This window comes from Gopherus flavomarginatus, chromosome 10 (assembly GCF_025201925.1).
Source record: "Gopherus flavomarginatus isolate rGopFla2 chromosome 10, rGopFla2.mat.asm, whole genome shotgun sequence".
Taxonomy (NCBI): Eukaryota; Metazoa; Chordata; order Testudines; family Testudinidae; genus Gopherus; species Gopherus flavomarginatus.
Genome location: NC_066626.1, coordinates 66,848,864 through 66,870,925, shown reverse-complemented (window position 1 = coordinate 66,870,925; position 22,062 = coordinate 66,848,864). Strand labels below are relative to the sequence as shown.

Here is a 22,062-nt window from a genome sequence, read left to right as displayed (position 1 = left end):
CCTTGGAAGAGTCCATCTAGCAGTGTGGAGAAGCGGGAGCAGTTTTGAGGGTAGAGCTTAGAGAAGTGGGAGTATTTTGAATTTCAATTCTGCAACCTGCCTCTGTTTCATTATGACCCGATGTTAAGACTGTTTGCTGTGTATTCATCACAGACAGAAAGTTGTCAGGTACAGCAAAATTCTCCTTTACTATTATACCTAAAAGTCATTTTTAGGCTTCTGCTCCACATACAGTTTTTTCATTCCACTTATATGTGACTGTGGGTAGAATCTACCTCATTTGTGCTTTCAACTTTTTACTATGCTCACATACTGAATTCAAATGAACTTCTTGTGGAAAACAGACACATCATCTCTCTATTCTTTGCCTCTGTTCCATATATAGGCCTGCTGGACTATTGGCTGGATATTAGGCATCTTTGGTCAGTTGCAAACTTCTAATCAAGGGTGTGTGTCTTGTGCCTTTAACTCAGTCTGCGTGATCTGAGGTTGAACTGGTCCCTTCTAATGCAAACCCAGAAAAGAGCAACCTTCTGAAAAGAGGGGGCATTTGCAGTGCTTGGCTGCTGTCCATATCAATTTGTTGTAAAATATGGTGTTTTGCCATATGGAATAGAAGCATTTTTACTCAAGTGGACAAAAAGAGACATTTATAATTGGTAATGCCTGCCCTTCTCAGTGTCAGATTGAGCCTTGAGGCATGGCTGGGATATAAGGCGCACCATTCCAGAAATAGACCCAGGAGACATTGGGTCTCACAGAAACACCCCTCAGACAATTCCCTCCCCTCTGTCTCCTGCTTAGTCCAGAAGGGTATCACATCTTCTGTATTCCTATACCAACAGAAAATGCAGACCTCGCCCCCCTGCAGTGGGAGTCCTTTGCTTCTGGAGATTGTCTCATTCCCAAGAGCTCCTGTTCTCCTACCACTAGTTGAAGTGTTTAGAGGAGGCAGCTCGCTGGGGCCTGGTGCCCCTGAAACAGAGAATGCGCCTGAGGCGGGGGGGAAAGGAAGTTATATTACAATGAAATACAGGGAGCAAACAAAGCCAAGGTAACTTTGGGCTGCATCAGCAAAGGCATCACAACAAAGACCAGGAAGGAGATAACCCCTTGCCATGTGGCTCTGTTGAAAATGAGTCTTGAATTCAGTCCTGGGCACGCTGGTCCCCAAAAACTGAAGTAAATTCAGAAACCAGCAACATAAAAGATCAAAGGGTTGTAGGGACAGATTTGTAAGGAAGAATTGAAAAGGATGAAATATGTACTGCATGGCTTGAAGAAGTGAGGATTACAGGTAGTATCACTGGGCATAATGGGATCAAATAGAACAAAGGGAAACCAGCTAAATATCAAAAAGTATCCTTAGAATAATTATTATTTAGGTAGCACACTACCACTTGCAAGGCATTTTACAAGAAATCCGATCTAAGTTCAGAGCAACAGGTAAGTAGAAAAAGGTTAGTGGAAATGAGAAATATATATTTTTTCTTTATTCAATAATGAGAGCTTCTTGAATCTATAGTAATGTTAACAAAATGGAAAAAAAATTGAGGATTTTTTTCAAAATTTTCCACATTTTTCAACCAACTATATGGTTTAATTTTTCAAATTTTGAATTTTTTAAATTTCAGATTTTGACCAAAAACCACCCACAGAAAACTTTTCAACGTTTTAATAATTTTTCCCACATTTTATGATCAACCCTACTTATTATACCCATCAGCTAGATTCACTGTAGGCAGCACAACAGAAGTCAGCCTTCGAGGCCTCCATCAGATTGTCTGCCAAGCAAATGATAATATACTGGATTGGAAAATCTCCCATTAACAGTGAAATGGGTGGTATTTTCCATCTCTAATATCATCTAGTCTAAACAGATTCTATATCATTTTTAAGCACTACATTCTTTATCTGTTATAGACAAATGCCAAATACTTATTAACTGGATGCCATTTAAAAGTGACATACAATTTTAATGAGTAAAATAAGTATTACTTACAAAAGTTGTATTTTCCAATAATAACGTGGTTGCATTTGTTTCTACATTCAGTTTAACAACATGTCCATTCCTATTTTTATACACCACTTCTGTATCTGCAACAATAAAGGAATTATCAATTAGCAAATACACTGAGTATTTAATACATCTGCAGAGACAACAGACATATTTAATAAACAAAATAATTGCAAGACACGCTGATGCACTAAAATGTGCGCAAACAGACTGAGGAACGGACCTCATTCATAATATCTATTTTGTTTGCGTGTGTTGAGATCATTAAATAGATCAAACTGTTTATGCCCCAAATCCTGTTCATCTGATTCAAGGGGAACAATCCTCAATGGGGTCATTCCTGTGAGTTCAGAGAGTCCACCTTCCTGTGAGCAAAGCAAGTACAATTACACACATGGTTTCAAGGCTGAAAACTGCTCACATGAACACCCCTGAAACACAAGTAGATTCATTAAAGTCAATGGATGACTCATATGATGAAGAGCCTTTCTAGTGGGTAAGGTTCTGCAGGACAAACCCTGGACATTCTATTTCTCATGTGAATGCTTTTGTTACACTTCTATCCTTTCCTTTAAACACGTCTGCTGCCCTATCACCTGTAAGTGATACTATCGCTACAGGTGATGAGCAGCAGACATATTTAAAGAAAAAGGACAGAAGCGTAATAAAAGCATTTAGGTTCTCTCACACTTGACTAATTTATAAATCCGGAAGGAATCCCCTGCTACTGGTTTAATAAATTGCAGTCCGACTAGATCTTACATTTTTCTGTTCTGTATTTCAGTTAGGAATAGATGATACAACATGAGTAAATCAAAGGAATGAGTTACACTACACTAGCAGAAAAGGATTAAGACATTGGTATGATCTGATCTGTTATGGTATGTTCACTCATAACATACATAAAACAATTTCATGTTAAAGTCTGCACTGTGAGTAAATCCTCTCTCAACAACTTGTTCTACTTTTAGTTACTATAATAAAAGAATAATTTACACCAATACATTCAAACTACAGACAAAACTACAATATATAAAGGTACATTAACTGTGATTATTATGAAAGCATATGGGTTAAGAAAGGTATGTCAGCCTTAACCTTCAACCCCAAGGTTTTGTCTAACATATCTTCACCATTAATAAGAGATGCCAAGATGAAATTCTAACCTCCTCCCACATTGAAATTGATAGGAGTTTTACTATTGTCTTCAATAGATCCAGCATTCAACCTTAGTTTTGCCTTTTTATATTTGAAGGAAATCTAAGGCTGCAATACATTTGCAGAAATTGTTACATCTGTGTTTTTAAATACTTTAGGGTATAACTCGAAGTTTGTGGGTAAAATCATAGGGCTAGATTTTGACTAGCCCTAACACACCTGCAGACAGGGAGAAAGACCCTAGCTTCCTGGCTTTGATGAAACCTTTCCTGCAGATACAATATTTAATCAAGTATAACTCCTTTGTTATAAATATCTGGAAAACAGGAATTATAATGAAAGTTCTTAAGTAAAACTTACAGGAAAGGCTAAAATGATGCTGAAATAGAGAAAAGAACACCACTAACTCCTTGTCATGTTTTAGAAACTCATTACAGATTGCTGAATTTTATGAACTAGCAAGGAAACGTGACTTGGGGAAAAAAATCAAGGTTACAGCATCACAAAATATGCTTTATTTATTTATTTAGAGAAACCTAGTTTAGTGCTGATTGACAGTACAGAAATTCAGAGTGTATAATACTGGTGAATGTGCTCTAGTATGATTTGTGAAATTAATGAAGTTTAATTAAGAGACCTTACTAATCTAATATTCTATCTTTATTGAGGTGGGATTGATAGAGTTTTGGTCAGGATTATTGTATCTCTGGTTCGGAAGTGAAAATGAGGAAGGTTGTGATGTGAAGAATTAATAGCTGTAGTTCTAAAAATGAACATGATACATTTTAAATAAGAGACAATGCTTTGCTGGCAATTATTGTTCACAGCTTCCTTGCAAGCCAGTAATACCTTCATAATATACTGGCATGTAAAGATTTAAAATTTGTATTATTTTTGTCATTTGTACTTCAGTAGCACAGAATAGCCACAACCAAGACTAGAGCCCCATAGTGACAGTCAATGTTATATAGCAAGGACCTGGTGCCTGGCTTGAAGAATTTAAAATGTATATACACAAGTCACATACAAGATGGGGGAAAGGATTCCTCTGTCCTGCTGGTATAATGCATTTAAAAACAAACAAAATCTTTGATGTTCCATTAACAATTACGTCATAGGGTCCTGGTTCATGACTAGAACTCCTAGGCCCTAGCGCAATGCCACCTAACAACAGCATTGGGATAGACCTGATAGTACATGAATCTCCTTTAATTTAATTAACCATTTCACTGCTTCCTGACATACATCAGGCAAAATGTACTTCGAAGGCCATGCTTTGGGGTCCAATCCTACAAAGACATCGGCACATGAATAATTTCACTCATGTTAAGTACCCTCTCATGAGTTAAAACTACTCATGTGAGCAAAGCTATATCAGTGCATAAGTGTTTACAAGATCAGTGGCACAATATGTAGCCCCAGAAGTTCATTTAGCCAGAGATACATGGCATGTGAGGCAGCAGTGAAATGATCAACTGTCTAAATGAAGATTAATGTAAGAGTTTGTTTTTATTTGTAAAGTTGGAAGAAAATGTTATCCTAGTGGTTAGCAAAGAGAACTGGAAGTCAGGACTTCTCAGATTGAACATTCCTGGATGCTGACTGCACCTCAGTCTTCCATCTGCATATTGGATATAATTATACCTTAGTGGACAAGCATTCATTAAATGAATGTCTATAAAGTGCTTTGAGATCCTCAGAGAGCATGTTACATAAAAACACTGCTTAAGTGTTGAATGTAAGTATAGTAATCATGGGCAATCATCATTAATTTATATGAAAGTGCCAATCCAATGAATGACACTCTGTATGATAAAGAACACTTAGCAGACTAGATAATGGAGCAGTTGATGGCCACTCAACATAATGATGATATTTTGATTGGTAGCTGAAATGTAAGAGGGAGGTGAAAGAGAGGACTATAAGATCACACAGACATGTAGCTTAGTTCTTACATAGTGTGATGGTTCTTGATGGGTCCAGATTCTCTGAATATTTATTTTGGTCAAATAGGGGGTAGATTATCATAGTTCTCACACAGCTGTGCAGGGGAATAAGGACGCCAGTTGTAATTCAGACCACACGGGGAGAGCAGAGGTTGTGCTTGATAGCCACCCTAAGGAAATGGACAAGGACTGGGCGCAGATGGGAAAGGAGCTCTGGCTCCATCCCAAAACTCACCAACCACAGTAGCTGGCTGGGTATAGGGGAGAGAGGTAAGCTGCTCCTTCTAAAAGGGGTTAAGTAAGTAACTTACCTGTCAGAACACAGAAGGAGCATGGAAGTCACAATTCATTCTCCCTGGATACAGCAGCAATGTGCCACTCCTTACTTTAGCAGATGGTAAAGATAGCATCCAGACCAAACCTACTGAAAGGCACTATCCCCAACCACCGCTCAATCAAACCATAATAGGCTGGCAGATTTCTCATAGACATCATGGCAAGAGTAGGCCTAAATGGCAGATCTGAAGAGGGATATAACTTCACAGACCAATTTGCACAGAAAATTCTGTGTGTATTGGGATGCCATGGAAGAAAACAAACAGGTGGGAAAAGCCAGTGACATAACTGTAATGGAGCAAAGGGAGCTTGGGTAGATGCAACAAGAGGGAAAGACCTATGAAGAGGCATGAAGTTGCAGAATAGAAGTTAGAACTTGATGCAGTGGAGAACAGAGAGGGATTTAAAGGAATGTGGGGAGTGATATGGTTAGAGTAACAGGCTAAGAAAAGGGTCTTTTTTTCCCCAGGAGAAACTTATTGATTATAGTCCTAGTTTCAAAACTGACTTTGGGTAGGCAGATCCCTACACAATGTGGATCCCTATCAAAGTCAGCAGAACTCCATTAAAGTGCACAGCTCAGCGTGCATGGATCTAATTGCAGGAGCTGGCCCTTGGCCACTATTTTGTCTTGCAGAGAGTCTTGGCAATTCTGATTGCCAGCTAAATAGTTAAGCAATTCAAATTTAACTGTTAATGGCAAATACATATATAATCATCACAATAATCTCACTTGAGCCAGCAATGCCAGTGTTGCACAATACTATTTGATCCTATAAGGTACAGTGGGAAACTACAGGTTATTTTTCCATATTGTGAAAGCCAAGTCATGTTCAAATGTCTAAACCTTATAATCACACTGCTGTAACTTTTTAGAGGCAGAGTTGTTCCCAGCTGAAACAGCCTCAGAGCAGAATTCGGGAAACAAGTATCGTATTGCTTTGCTTCTGCATTTATAATAATACTACTTAGTACTTATACAGCATATTTCAACTTCAGAGCACTTTACAAATATTAACTGGCTATCTTTGGCAGTTCTGATAAATGGAGAAAGCCCTCTTTTACATACTCATGAGAGCATTTTACTAAACACTCAGTGAAAAACAATATTTATAAAGTTCCTATAAAGTGAGAAAACACTGGATAGGTTTGAAACAGTGACAAAAACTAAGAGTGGGTAAAAGATATGTGTATGAGGTCTGATGAAATTTCTCTACCAAAATTTATTTATACTAATGTACATTTACCATGCTCTGTCAAGCTATAGCCTTCACCAAATGACCCTAGGCTCAGTAATTTTAAATTTCATATTGTTTGTTTCTCCCACTTCTATACAGATTCTGCCCAAATCTTCCTTTCTCCAGTATTTTTCATTTTAAAAATATATCAATTCAACACAGCTCCAAGAGGCGATGGGTCCCATTCTTCAGATATCAGCCCACACCCCTTGGAGTGCCTGCCCTAGATGGCCCTGAAAGGCCACAGGAATTCCAATTTTTTTCTGTACCGTCTAGTGGGCAAAGGAGGGTCCACACATGCAAGAGGGCAGAAATTCCATTGGTCAGTTATGAAGTTCTGATGTCCATGGTTACAGAGGTGTGACCAGGGCCTTCTACAGTTACTCCATGTCTAGTTCTACTAGTTCAAAAGTGGGTCTGGGGAGGAGTTCAGCTTTACATATGCAACTGAAGTAGTACCACCACCACCACTACCCTGCTGCCGATGGGTGCCTGAGTGCTATAAGTAGCTCCAGAGCAGGGTGTTAACAATAAGTTAAAAGGAAGAATGGCATGCCACAAATACTGTCCCTACAAAAGAGGAGAAAAAGCAGCATCAACCCCATCCTCAGTATTGCCCCTTCCACCACACACGCACAATCAGGATCCATAGTCTAATATATTAGGATATTAACTCACTGAACTCCTATTTCCACCTGGACAATACTCTTGTCCTTGGTCTCATCCTTATTATGGAGCATGATGTGTTCCCCTAGTACCACTGGAGTCAGTTTGGTAATCAAACAACGTAATCAGGGTAGGGGAAGAGGTGGTATGTGACTGAGGGTTTACTCCCTCAACAACTGGCTCTGGAGAGTTTAAGCCTGGCAGAGGCTTTGCTAGTCCCAGAGGGGCTGCCCAGTTATAAGAGTTCCTTTCTCCCTTCCATAGGATGTAATTCTGTGTTACCTGGGGCTGGGTACCTATAGAATGAGAGCAGAGGAAGACACATGAAGCACCCCATGGTGGTAGGAGACAAAGGGTGAAATCCTGGCTCACTGAAGTCAATGGCAAAACCCACTGATTTTAACAGGGACAAGATCTGACCCTAAATATATCTTTTTTTTCCCATACTTGCATCTGCATTTTCCTATTTTTATGTATAAATTAAAGAAAATGGATTTTAAAAATTTCATTGGTACTACAGCAAGATTTACAACCCGCATCTAGCTCAGTAGCAGGTGATATACCCCATTTGGAAAAAAAGGAAGGAATGGAATATGTAAAAAACAGATGCATCCAATGACTGTGCATTCATGTGAAAACCAAATGAAGCAGATCCTTCATAAAATATGATGTTATGGGAGAGAAAGAAGAATGTTGAAGAATATGAACAATTTGTAGCAAATGCTAGCAATCCATGTTACTCCAGCCTCTGTCTATGCTGGAAGAACAGATTGCAAAACATTATAGGGAACAGCGGATGGGGAAGGCTTCAGCCATTAAACCCTGCTGGAATTCACATAAGCAATTTAAATTATATTTTTGGATGCAGATTTCAAAGGCATGAATTTAGCCCTCACATTGTGATGCAATTACACAATATGCAAAGGCACCGTCCCAATATTTCTAAACTAGGAATCATTTTTTACATTAATAACATTTTAGTAGTGCCCATGTTTTTGTTTGCGCCATGCAGCTAAAGCTTTGAGATGAGCCTGGAAAGAAACAGCAGTGAAGTGACAGTATGACTAATGAAGTTCACCACTTACTTCTAAAGGTTCTGCAAATGTTATTGGCACAGATCTATCATGTGCCTTGTCTGATATGTATTGTTCCCTAAAGTGTCAAAGACAAAATATCACAAAATACAAAGCAATAAATGTAGAAAACCTCCATATTCTTTCAACACACACATAGACAATCCCATCTAAACATTCGCACTCCCATTTTACTACTTTTTCTATACTGTTGCACTTTTTAGATGCCATGGATCTAATTTTCAGGCACCTGCAGTTCCCATTGGCTTCACTTCACATTGTGAATGCTCAGCCTGTTTGAAAATCAGTCCCTGTTCAATTCTACATAAAAATAATTTGCTGTTTGAAGGGGAAAATGGGCCAGATTCTGTTCTGAATTATACTTCTATCACTTGAAATGAAGTCACTAGAATTATACCAGGGTAAAAATAGAGTTTGAGCTACTATCTATATTGACTAATTATTTTAGATAGAAATAAAAACCAGAGATGAAATGAACTGAGCTTTAGATAATTAGTGCTAAATCCAATTTCATATTTCACTGTGTTCAAGCAACTCTTTCACTATTTCAAGTTTCAAGTTAGTCATGCTACTCCAAAACAGTCTAGTAACTGGAATTCTTGGATGATATTTTTTCCTCAGTGCTATATTTTGGAGATATTTGCTACGCAGTGTGGACCCGGACTTGAAAAACAGCTGGGATAGGGCGCTTCATAATATGCACTGAAAATGTCATAGCTGTGGGTAGAAAGTGAAGATTTGGAAGCCCTTCATACTTCCCAGGCTGATAGAGGATGAGTATGACTCTGCAGAGGTAGTACTCTCAGAGGCAGTACTCTCAGAAAACTATTGCTGCTGGCCAGTAATTTCACCTCCCTCATTCAATATCCATCCCCATTCTTGGAAACAAGCCAGCAGTGCAGCTTTTGGGAGAAAAGTTCAGAAATATTAAGAGCCAGATTCTGCCATCCTTGCTCATTATGAGTAAAAGTGAGTAAGGGCATCAGAATCCAGCCCTGGACTGTAGCACTGCATTACCAAAGCAGTCATCTAATTAAACTGAGCTGTAATTTCCAGCCAGGGTAGAGTTATGCACACTAGGTTTGATTGAGCTAGTGTTATAAAAATGGATATGTAGGCATGGTGGCACAGACAGCAGCATGGACTAGCCACCCTAGTACACAGCTAGGGTGTGAAATGGCCCGAGCCACCAAGTGTGCTCTTGCAGCTACATGGTTTTATTTTTAGTAGGTTAGCTCAATCAAAGCTAGTGCATGTACATCTACCACAGCTGCACATGACAACTCCAGTGGCAGTTTAGACTATCCAAATTCCAAACAATAGCATTGTAGCATTACTCCATGCAGGCGGTTTGCACATTATCCTTTTCCAGGTCTCCCAAAATTAACACTCATAGTTCCCTTTCTCCAAGTAGAAATCCACGTTTACTGACATCAGGCAATTGTTCCCATTTACACAGGGCTGAATTTGAATCCTACCTATACAAAACTAGGCGAAATTCCACAAATATATTAGTTATTTCTCTCTCAGAACCAACATTTTTCTCATCATTATTATAACTGCACCTTGAAGCGCCAACTGAGTTTAGGGCCCCATTGAGCTAGAAACTGTACAAACATATAATGAGAGACAATTCTTGCCCAAGAGATTTTACAGTACTAAAAAGGACAGATAAGGGAGCTAAGGGAAACAGATACACAGAGGTGAAATTATTTGCCTGAGATTATACAGCAGGACAGAAGCAGAGCTATGAATAGTACCCATCTCTCCTGATTTTTCAGTCCAGTGCCCTATCTACCAGGCCACAACTGCATTTCATACCAATATACCTCCTCTGTTCATTCAGTACTTTTGGAGCTTGTCCCTTTTAATTCTTTATGTCCTTCTTCAGGTCCTGGTTGTGCTTGCCAGAAAAAAAACTCAGACATGTCCAATCAAATAAGTACACAAGCCTACTAATTTTTCAAAGAGGCAAAGGGATTCCCAAATTACCATAAACTTGCTAACTGTGCATTGCAACTGGAAGAGCTGAGATTGAGCCAGACGTGAGTCAGTTGTGGACATACAAAGATAAATTACTGTTAAAGTCAGTGTGAGAATAACTATGGAAGAACATACAGTAAGGTTTGGATTATTTGGGGATAATAAGGATGCTTTCACAATAAGTAACCCAGTGAGGTGGGCTCAATGGAAGGAGGAGACAAAAATCACAGATAAGTCCAAAACAATGGAAAGCTGGGTGAAGGGTCAAAATCTGGGAGGAACATGGGCAATCATCACAGGGACAAAGCGACAAGAAGGAAAATAAAGGCAAAATCAATCAAACAAACAAACTAACATCTTAGATGTCTGCATACTAATATAAGAAGTATGAGGAATAAATGGGAAGAGCTAGAAATAGTAGCAAAAAATTACAGTTATGACAATTGGCATCACAAAAACTTGCTGGGATAATTCACGACTGGAATATTGGTATTCAAGTGTACAGCTTGTTCAGGAAGGACAGGCAGGGAAAAAGGGGAGGAGATGTTGCCTTGTATATCAAAGATGTATATATTTGTACTGAGGTTGACACACAAGACCTGTTGTAAGTCTACGGGGAAGGACAAAAGGGTTAAAAACAAGTTTGATGTTATGGTCTCCTATAGAGCACCTATCCAGGAAGAGCTGGATGAGGCTTTTTTATAACAACTAACAAAGATATTCAAAGTACAGGATTTGGTGGTAATGGGGGACTTCAACTACCCAGACATCTGTTAGGAAAATACAGCAGGGCGCTGATTATCCCACAAGTTATGGAATGCACTGGAAACTATAGAAGGAGGACAATGCAATTACTGGAAAGACTGTTCTAGAATTCATTCTAATTGGGAGCAATTGGTTGAAAGTTTGAAGGTGGAAGGCATCTTGGGTGAAAGCAATCATGAAATGAGAAAGTTCATGATTCTAAGGAGTGGTAGGAGGGTAAATAGGACAATGAAGATGTTAGCAGGAAGTCAAATGTTAGCAAACTTAGAGAACTAGTAGGTAAGATTCCCCTGGGAAGTAAATCTAAGGGGAAAAAAAGAGTTCAGGAGAGTTGACACTTTTGTAAAAAAACATTATTAAGGGCACAAGAGCAAACTTTCCCAATGCACTATTCCAATGCATAGCAAAGATAGTAAGAGTATAGCAAGGGACTGCCCTGGTTTAACCAAGAAATCTTCAGTACTCTGAAACTCAGAAGAATCATATACAAAATAGAAACTACGTCAAATTACAAAGAATAATATAAAAAAAGAAACACAAGCATGGACAAAATTAGAAAGGCCAAAACAAATTAAACTATCTAGGGAAGAAGGGTAACAAGAAAACATTGAACAAATATATGGGAAGCAAGAGGGGGCCAAGAACTGGGTAGGCCCATTACTCAGTGAGAAGGGACAGAAAATAACAGAAAACACAGCAAAACCCAAAGTGTTAAATGCCTTTTTATTTTCCAGTTTTCACCAAAAATGTTAGCAGTGATTGGATGATTAACAGGGAACATCAGTATAAATGAGGTAGGATCTGAGCCTAAAATAGGGAAAGAACAAGTTAAGAATGACTTAGACAAGTTAAATGTCTTCAAGTCAGCAGGGCCTGATGCAATACCTAGAATATTTAAGTAACTGGCTGGAGAGATCTGAGCCATTAGTAATGACCTTCGAGAACTTGTGGCGGACAGGAGAAATCCTAGCGGCCTGGAAAAGGGAAGATACAGAATTTATCTATAAAAAGGGGAATAAAGACAACCCAGGGAATTATAGACCAGTCATTTTAACTTCACTCCCCAGAAAGATAATGGAGCAAATAATCAAACAATCAATTTGTAAGAACCTAGAAGATAATAAGGTGAGAAGTAACAGACAACATGGATTTGTCAAAAACAAACCATGTCAAGGGCAGGGGACTGGACTAGATGACCTATCAAAGTCCACTCCATTCCTATTTTTCTATGATTAGGGAGTTAGGCAATCAAATCCCACTAAAAATCCTTTACAAATTCAAGCCTTCATCTGCAAAATGGGTACAATATAATAATGTCTGTTTTGTTTATTTTGACGGTAAGCTCTCTAGGGCAGAAGCTGTCTCATACTGAGATATGGGTACTACGGGGTGGGTATAGTGCCTGAACAGAATGGAGCTTCCACTACTGTGATAGTGGTAACAGAATTAAATTAAGGATTGTTATAACTTTTTCTGACAGTTTGTAAAAATAAAATTCAGCTTTACGGTATACACAGCTGTGTTTGAAGGTCAGGGTCCTTATTTTTTCAATGATATGAATATAAGAGGAGTTGATAAGTGCCATCAACACATGTCAGTCATGTGGTGCTGCACAAAATATTATTAGAACTGCAGATGGCATTTCATTAAATTGATTATAGAAAACGCCGTGTTAATTAAAATAGAAAATGCTTTCTAATTTAATGAACAGGAGATGCTGGACAAATCTTTGTCTAATTAAGTGTTAGCTAATTAAATACAATGGTCATTTACAAAGATATTAAAGATACAGATGAAATTTCAAGATTGCTAAACATGTTATCCATCAAATAAACTAGAGGTTTCCACTGCCCTTTTGGAATATTAAATTTGCATTAATAATTTTCATAAATTTCTTTGTTTTGCAATAGGATTTAAACTTTGAAAGACTACGTTCAGAGGAGAATTTTATTATATATAAAGTTCCCTATTCCAAAGTCTTTACTATCTGTTGGCCCAATCCTGCTATGAGCTGTCTCACTGAAGTCAAGCAGATCCTGATCTGGGCCAGATTATTCTGACCCTCCTGCAAAGAGGCTTTTGCTTCCCCTTGTCTTGTGCTCCCTCACATGAGTTTGGGACAATCAGAGAGCAACTTAGGGCTTGTCTACATCACAAAGTTGCAGCGCTGGTGAGGGGGTTACAGCGCTGCAACTTAGGAAGTGTACACATCTGCAGGGCATCACCAGCGCTGCAACTCCCTGTTTGCAGCGCTGGCCGTACTCCCGTTTTGTCTCGGGTGTAGAGGATCCAGCGCTGGTGATCCAGCGCTGGTAATCAAGTGTAGACACTTACCAGCGCTTTTCTTGACCTCCGTGGAATAAGCAGGTATCCCAGCATACCTGAGGAAGCCTCTCCTTCAAGCAGGTCTCTTTCCCTGCGGTTTGCAGGGGGGTCCGGGGAACGCGAGAGCAAACCGCGGGGAAGCTGGTCTCCTTCCCCAGTTTGCTCTCATGTTCCCCGAACCCCCCGTGCAAGCAGGTCTCCTTCCCTGCGGTTTGCTCTCGCGTTCCCCGAACCCCCGAGCAAGCAGTTCTCCTTCCCTGCGGTTTGCTCTCGCGTTCCCCGAACCCCCGAGCAATCAGGTCTCCTTCCCTGCGGTTTGCAGGGGGGTTCGGGGAACGCGAGAGCAAACCGCGGGGAAGCTGGTCTCCTTCCCTGCGGTTTGCTCTCGCGTTCCCCGAACCCCCGAGCAAGCAGTTCTCCTTCCCTGCGGTTTGCTCTCGCGTTCCCCGAACCCCCGAGCAAGCAGGTCTCCTTCCCTGCGGTTTGCAGGGGGGTTCGGGGAACGCGAGAGCAAACCGCGGGGAAGCAGGTCTCCTTCCCCGGTTTGCTCTCGCGTTCCCCGAACCCCCCTTGAAGCCGCCCAACAGCGCTGCAGTGTGGCCACATCTAACACCACTTGCAGCGCTGGTTGCTGTAAGTGTGGCCACTCTGCAGCGCTGGCCCTATACAGCTGTACTAATACAGCTGTAACAACTAGCGCTGCATAATTGTAGATGTAGACATACACTAAGGCTACTGCCCACACCCTGGCTTGCAGAGGTGATTTGGCACTGAAAGGGGAGCAACTGCTCCAAACACAGCATGGTGCAGTTTGCACAGCCCTTCTTGTTCCACCCACATCATGCTTTCTTGGACTCCAAAATGTACCATACTGTACCATCCACAAAGCAGGCTGGTATCCAAATGCCACAATTTGGTGCTGGTTGTATTGGTCTCCCATTTTCAGCCCTCTAAGCAAAAGTTTTCCATTCCTGTGCCTGGTTTCTTTCTATAACCAAACCACAGAGATCTTCCAAGTCTTCACTGTTAATTTTAACCATTATGCACCCTTCTCCGCATAATAGTACAGCAATAGAATGCAGCATTGTTCTTGGACGAGCTGTTAATCCAGTTCCAGCACCTCAGAAGGGACAGAGCAGGGAGATAGGCCAGAGAAGGTCAACTGATTAGAGACTGATTTGGGAGGAATGACTAAAAGAACTAAATACACATAGTGCAGTTTGACGAAGAGTCCATAACAGTCCATAAATATCAAATGGATGTGGACACAAAGGTAGGAGATGAATTGCTCCATCTAGAACATGGAGATTTAGCTAGGAGTTATGGGACAACATTAATACAGGAAAAAATTCAGACTCAGCGGGAAACATTCTCAGCTGATGTAAGCTGGTATAGCTCCATTGACTTATATATTCCATTAAACACTTTCAAACCCTATTCCCAATTTGATATTGGACCCTCCTGCCAATGCTTGTTTCTCTACTTCTGTAATCAAACAAAACAATCCCAACTGGTGCTTTGTAATTACTCCCCCCGTTGGGTGCTGGTTGTTAACATAAAACAACAGTTCATCCCAAAACTGGAAATCCCCAGGCTTCTTCTACCAGTTCATTGCACTCCTTTGAAGGGTTCTGCTCTTTCATCTTACTGTAGGTAGCTCCAGCAAAGCTTTTTCCTTTAGCTGGTACAGAGACCTTGTTTCCCAGTCTCTGCTGGAGTCTCCCTGTATTTCCTTCTCTCACTTCAGGTCTCTACGTGGTAGAGAAAGAGAATCTTTTGCAGATCAGCTCATACAGCCCTCCAACTTCTCTGAGACATTCCCTGAACTCCAGCTCCCTGAATTCAGGCCGCCCATTATATCTCCCAGCAGGCCTGGGTTTGAGTCACATGATCCCATCACATGACCCTTGGACTCATTCTTGTCACCTGGGGAGGAGGGCGACAAATGGCACAAAGGCTGCAGTACCCCAACCCCCTTAAAGGGCCAGCTCAGTCTGTGACAGAGATCACTGATTTACACCAACCAATCTGGTCCAAAGTCAGGAAAAGTTGAACACGAATAAGTTGAACTAGATGATGCAATAGGCTCCTGGAAGAAGTGGTGGAAGCTTCCTTCATTTGTGACTTTTAGAATGCAACTGGACAAAGCAGTTAGAAGGTGAAAAGAAAAGGAAACAGAAAAGAAGGATTTGATTCGGTCCCCTTTATTTATTTTATAGACACATAAATCTTCATTTGTATTTGTGTCATTACTTGGAGTAAAATGTTTAGTGATATTCATTCCTACTACAGAGTGAAACATTTAATCTGATTTCATGGAGTTAAATGCCAGGATAATAGACCCTAGTCTAGTTCATACCAGTTTGTTTGAAATATATTAAGCAGTAAACTAGCACCCCAAAATTAAAAAAACCAGAATTGTTTCTCGATAAATATGGAGTTATCTTGCCAGACTACTTCATTAAACTGCTGTTACACCAAGGATGCTCCAATAAGACCTCTGGGCTTTTACTCCTCAAGGCTTTCTAGCAACTACATTTTTACTTAGCTGTTCATTCTGTTACAACAAACTATAACTTATTAAAACTGCTAGGACTTTGAAGAGAAAGAATGAAAGCTTCTATATTGGTAATCAGTTTTGCCTTCCTATGTTGTAAAATATTTTAATATCACACAGGACATGGACAGAGATGAAATCTTCGCTATCACAAAATGTTTCAATACCTTTGAAATTTCATAGAACTTTACTTTGAACTGAACAGCCAAGCAGGAATTTTAATTTTATTTGAAAAACTGGTAATAGACATTTAATGCTGTCTCCAGTTAACAATACAGTCCACAAGCTGCTGTAAATTTGTGCATAAAAAAGATGTCAATTTAAAAAAAGTTATTTACTTTTTAAAAGGTTGTTACTTGCAAACATGCCCATGCAGACGTGCAGAAGGGTGTAAGGTGTTTCTTAAGTCCTCTGTGCAGGCTACCCTATTTGCTGGCCAGAACACAGTGGGAAGACCAAACAAACAAAGGCAGGTATTCCCCAAACTGCTAAATGGGAGAGTAGGAAAGGTTAGGCAGTAGTAAAGAACGTGCCTTAACTGCACCCTCAGAATGCATTGCCAACATTGTTGAGACAGCATGGAGAAGAATTTAATCTGCTGTTGCCCTAGGGAAATAGTATATTATTTCAATCCGGGAGCAAATGGGAAACAAATTATGATACTTAGTCACAATTCCCTCACTGGTCTGCTCCTGGGGGAGACTGTAAAATTCCAAACTAGCCTTTAGTGTTTGTGACTGGTTCCAGTTAGTAGCAGGGGAAACAGAATCCGTTTCTCCAAAGAAAAGGTACAACATGAGTGGTGGCAGTGCAAGCAGCCCAGTGCAACCCTACCAATGTGCCTTAATCTGGACTTGGAGTCAAGAATTCAGTCTCCGTGCACATTTAGTACTTGGCCCTTCTGCAGGAATGAAAAAGAAAAGGTCTGGATCCAGATTATTTGCTACACAAACAGTTTGGGAAAAAATAACACACAGTGCCATGTGCCATTGTTAAATGTAAATCTGGATTTATACGTTTTAGTTATTCAGTATATACTACCTATATGTCTATATAAATTCATCCATGATTTAGACTGTGGAACTGATGACAGTGTTTGTTTCCAAGCACAGAGGAAGACAAAGTCCTCAAATTCAAAAATGTTTAGTCCAAAATGATATTTGCAACCCTAATTATTTTCTGATGTATTTATAAGCAACAAAAAATATACTGAAATGACTTAACTCAGTATATGCTGAGAATTAGGTAATTTCATATTTATTCCAAATCAGTCTAACTTCAGTCAAGTCAATGGACTTCTACTGGAGTAAAACTGGTGTGAGATCAGGACTGGGTCTATGGAATGATTGGCATGTTGAAACAAACAGCCCCTATTTATTCATCTTAATACTTACATTTCACATCTATATTTAATGTACAATCACATATGAAGCTTGTTGGCATTTTTTTCAAAGAAATCTGTTCTTTGGTCAGAAAATGCAGACTCATCAAAACCAAAACTGTTCTTGGGAAAGGATGAGTTTTCGACAAATTTCCCATTTCAAAAACTTTTTTCTAAATGTTTTGAAATTATCAAAATGATCCTTTCAAAATGAAAACGTCAGGTTTTTGCCTTGAAATGTTCATTTCAAGATGTAAGCTAATTGTAGTAAAATACATTAAAAATTAAAAAAAGTCAAAAATCAAACCAAAATGTTTCATTTGACCTGAACCAGAGCTTATTTTGGATTGTCAGTTCATGAAAATTGAGATTTAAGTATTTGTCCCAAACTGAGATGGAAAAAGTTTTTGAAATCCCCAAAAGTTTTCTAGAACTGTTTCCTGCCTAGCACTACTCATATACCTTCCATCAGACTCTGGACTGTCTTTTCCCAGGTACCTTTGTAACCTATTTTACTGTACTGTAATTCGCCAAAGATAACCCTAAAAGGTTTTCCTGTGGAAGTTGATACAATTCCAATAAGATACCAGTGTGCCTATTGATGTTTCATTATAGTGCCAAAAACTGCTAGATGCTCGGCATTCTAAAGAGTATTATTACATTATGTCTAAATTATTATGAGAAATAGAGCATAAGTAATGCAGTAGCTATACACATATTTGCATCTCCTGAAAGGTGGCACCAGGTTTCAAGTAACCACATCTTTAGTGCTAACAATTTGAGGAGGCATTCATATGCCTTACCGTAACTCATCACTTTCACAAAGTTCCCTTTCTAATTTAACAAAACTAATCAGTGTGACAAAAATTAATGAGCTGCATCCTTCCTGCCTCTAACCTAGTATGAAATGTTTATATTACAGATAGTTTTATAGATATAGGCCAAATCCTGTAGTCATTAATCATTATGCAGGCAAAGCTCCCTCTAAAACCAATGAGATTTTTGACTAGAGGCTTCAGGATTTGGTTGGTCCTTAGTCATGAAGGAGAGAACAAAAATAAGAGGAAAGAACCATATTCCACCAAGATGATGGACTATGGACAGGCATGTGCTATAATATGAAGTCATCAGGAGGATATTAAATTCTGTCAAGCCCTATTCTGAGTAACTCAGTATGACTCCCATCACCAATATATTGCAGAGGTCATCCCTATTCACAGGATGTCTTCTGTCCTTATCTATGTTCAGGAGGTGAGTCAAGGAAAATACAGTTTTTTTTTTAAATCTCCTCATTCTTGTTAGATATCTGTCATGTAGAGGATTCATATAGTAGCATACAGTTTCCCTATGATTATAATTGTAGGATCTAAGTAGAAAACCAAATTAGCTGTAAGAGGGGGATAATTTTATGACTCTCATGGGTAGCGAATATTTCATTATACATCAATCTGTTTTCTAGAACATTCTGCTTTTGTGACAGCTGCCATCTTGGCCAGCATATGAGGATTAAACCAGGAACCTACATGGCTAATCAGCATTAATTGTTACATCTTGAACTAGAGAACTAACCATCATAGCTAGGGCTGGAACAGACTCATATCACCTAACACACACTGAGTAGTGGCTTACACTTAGGGTATGTCTACACTATGAAATTAGGTCGATTTTATAGAAGTCAATTTTTAGAAATCGATTTTATACAGTCGATTGCGTATATCCCCACTAAGCGCATTAAGTCGGCGTGCATCCTCACTACCGTGGCTAGCATTGACTTACGGAGTGGTGCACTGTGGGTAGCTACCCCACAGTTCCTGCAGTCTCCGCCAACCATTGGAATTCTGCATTGAGCTCCCAGTGCCTGATGGGGTAAAATCATTGCTGCGGGTGGTTTTGGGTACATGTCATCAGTCACCCCTCCCTCCAGAAAAGCAACAGCAGACAATCATTTCACGCCAGACACCAGGGCAATTAGAAGAGCACAGCAAGGTATGCTGCGCATCAGAGAGGCTTTGAAAACCAGTTTCATGACTGGCCATGCTTCGGTGTGACAGTTGTGTGCGTTTCTCCTTGATGCAAACCCACTCTCTTTGTTGATTTTAATTCCCTGTAAGCCAACCACCCTCCCCCTTTTGAAATAAAGTAACTATTGTTTTGAAACCATGAATTCTTTCTTTATTAATTAAAAAAAAAAAAGGGCGCTAATGGACAAGTTCACCCGAGTGGGGTAGGGGAGGAGGGAAGGACGAGGCCACGTTGCTTATTGTAGCCACACTAAAAATCAAACTGTTTGAATGACAGCCTTCTGTTGCTTTGGTCATCCTCTGGAGTGGAGTGGCTGGGTGCCCGGAGCCTTCCCCCTCCGTGTTCTTGGGCATCTGGGTAAGGAGGCTATGGAACACAGGGAGGAGGGTAGGCGGTTATACAGTGGATGCAGCGGGGATCTGTGCTCTTGTTGGCTTTCCTGCAGCTCCAAGAGATGCTTCATCATGTCCATTTGCTCCCCCACAGATGCTTAATCATGTCCATTTGCTCCCCCATTAGCCTCAGCATCACGTCCTCTTCACTTTTCGCGCTCACTTAATTCTTTCCTGGCCTCTGCCACTGAATGCCTCCATGCATTCAGCTGTGCCCTATCAATGCGGGAGGACTGCATGAGCTTGGAAAACAAGTCATTGTGAGTGCATTTTTTTTTTTTGCCTTCTAATCTGTGATAACCTCAAGGACGGAGATGATAGAGGGAGCGTAGAAATATTCTACGCTCTACAATTCAGGGCGGAATGCAGGGTCACCTGTGCTGCTGAGTTTGCCACCCTGACCAAACAGGAAATGAAATTCAAAAGTTCCTGGGGCTTTTCCTGTGTACCTGGCTAGTTCATCGGAGTTCAAAGTGCTGTCCAGAGCAGTCACAATGTAGCACTCTGGGATAGCTCCCAGAGGCCAGTAACACCAATTTGCAACAGCACTACCTCAAATTCAACTCAGCAAAGTCAATTTTAGCACTACTCCCCTCGCCGGAGAGGAGAACAGAAGTCAATTTTAAGAGCCCTTTAGGTCGACGGAACAGGGTTGATTGTGTGGACTGCATTGTTGCATTCATTTTTAAATCAACCTAACGTGGCTAAAATTTAACCTAATCCTGTAGTGTAGACCAGGCCTTACAGTATTAAATAAAATACAGTACTGTGGTATGGCCTTGACATGGTATTTCCTATATTTATAAAAAGGTATGCAGAATGGAGTATGAAATTTAAAATGTATACTATGGTAAGGTATTTGTACCATGCCCTGGTAAATGTTTACTATAAGTCTATCCACTGTGCATTTGGATGACAGGACAATATATTATTTGGGATAAAGACTGGATGGTGAAAAAGGTTGATAATGGAATGTGAAAAAATTTCCTGTCTAATCCACTGCTTCAAGTGACACTCAGGTTGGTAGTAACTGAAAGTTGATACCATCAATTGATCTATATGAAATAAACTGGTGGCCTTGGAGAAGTGAAGGCAATCTATTCTGAAATATATCCATCCTATACCTATCTTGCAAATAACTGTATGAGTTAAGTGTCTATGGCTTTCACTACCTTTCATGACAACTAAATTAAAAAGGATTGCTGACATTGAATGATTTAAAAAACAACCCTTTTGTATGGTATAGATGTTTCTAATTTTAAAATAGTTAAGAATTGTTTTCCCATGGATGATGCATCAGGTGCAAGAAATTCAGTTAGCAGGTGTGGTCCGAAATCAGCAAGATAAGAGAAGCATGTGCCTAATTCTCAGCCCATCAACTACAATGAGACTGCTCATCTGATTAAATTTAGACACCTTTGGTAAAATTGTGGCCTCACTGAAGTTAATGGGAGTGTTGCTTCAGACTTTAGAGGAGCCATGATTTTCCACCATATGTCTAGCACAGCAAAACATTATGTCATTTACAAAGTTTTTTTAAAAAAAATGTGCTGTTGATGTATAAGCAAAAATATTAATGTTGTTATTAATGTAAACCAACATAGGCAATTTGCTGTTCACACCCTGAAGTATTTAACCAGCTCCTAGAAAAACAGCAGGTGTCTCAGTCTGACGTATGAGAAAAAATAAATTAAATATGATTCAATACGTCTCAAGAATTAGTACACAAGCAAAATTATACACAATTTATATTAAAAAAAATGACTGATGTTATTGTTGGTATCTTTTTATAAGCCTAATATTTCAAGTAATTTCTTTTGAACATGGAATTCTTAAAGTCAAAGGGGGAGATTTTTTTAAAGGCAAGATGGTTGTTTGGCACCTAACTCACATTAGCTTTCAATTAGAGAGACAAGATGGGTGAGGTCTCTAATATTCTGGGACTGACACAGCTACAACTACACTACACACAACAATGGAAGATACTGACTTTCAGTGGAGTCTAACAGCAGCTCCCATTGGTCGGGAATGGTGAACCGCAGCCACTGGGAGCTGCGGGGGTCTGTGCCTGTGGATAGTTAACGTGAACAAAATGTCTCGCGTCCCGCCAGTAGATTACCCTGATGGGCCACGTGCCGAAGTCTGCCGATCCCTGATCTAGGCAATTAATTTAATTTGAAGT

At 39.8% G+C, this 22,062-nt stretch overlaps 1 protein-coding gene across 2 annotated transcripts in view; it reads right to left on the bottom strand.

Moving 5' to 3' along the window:
- The window catches only part of DPP10 (dipeptidyl peptidase like 10), an 850,913-nt gene that overhangs the window by 198,940 nt on the left and 629,911 nt on the right, over positions 1 to 22,062 (bottom strand). For both annotated transcript variants that reach the window (XM_050916008.1, XM_050916007.1), the window contains exon 4: positions 2,003 to 2,097. In XM_050916008.1, coding sequence (XP_050771965.1) covers positions 2,003 to 2,097 — 95 coding nt within the window. The remainder of the gene's footprint in view (positions 1 to 2,002; positions 2,098 to 22,062) is intronic.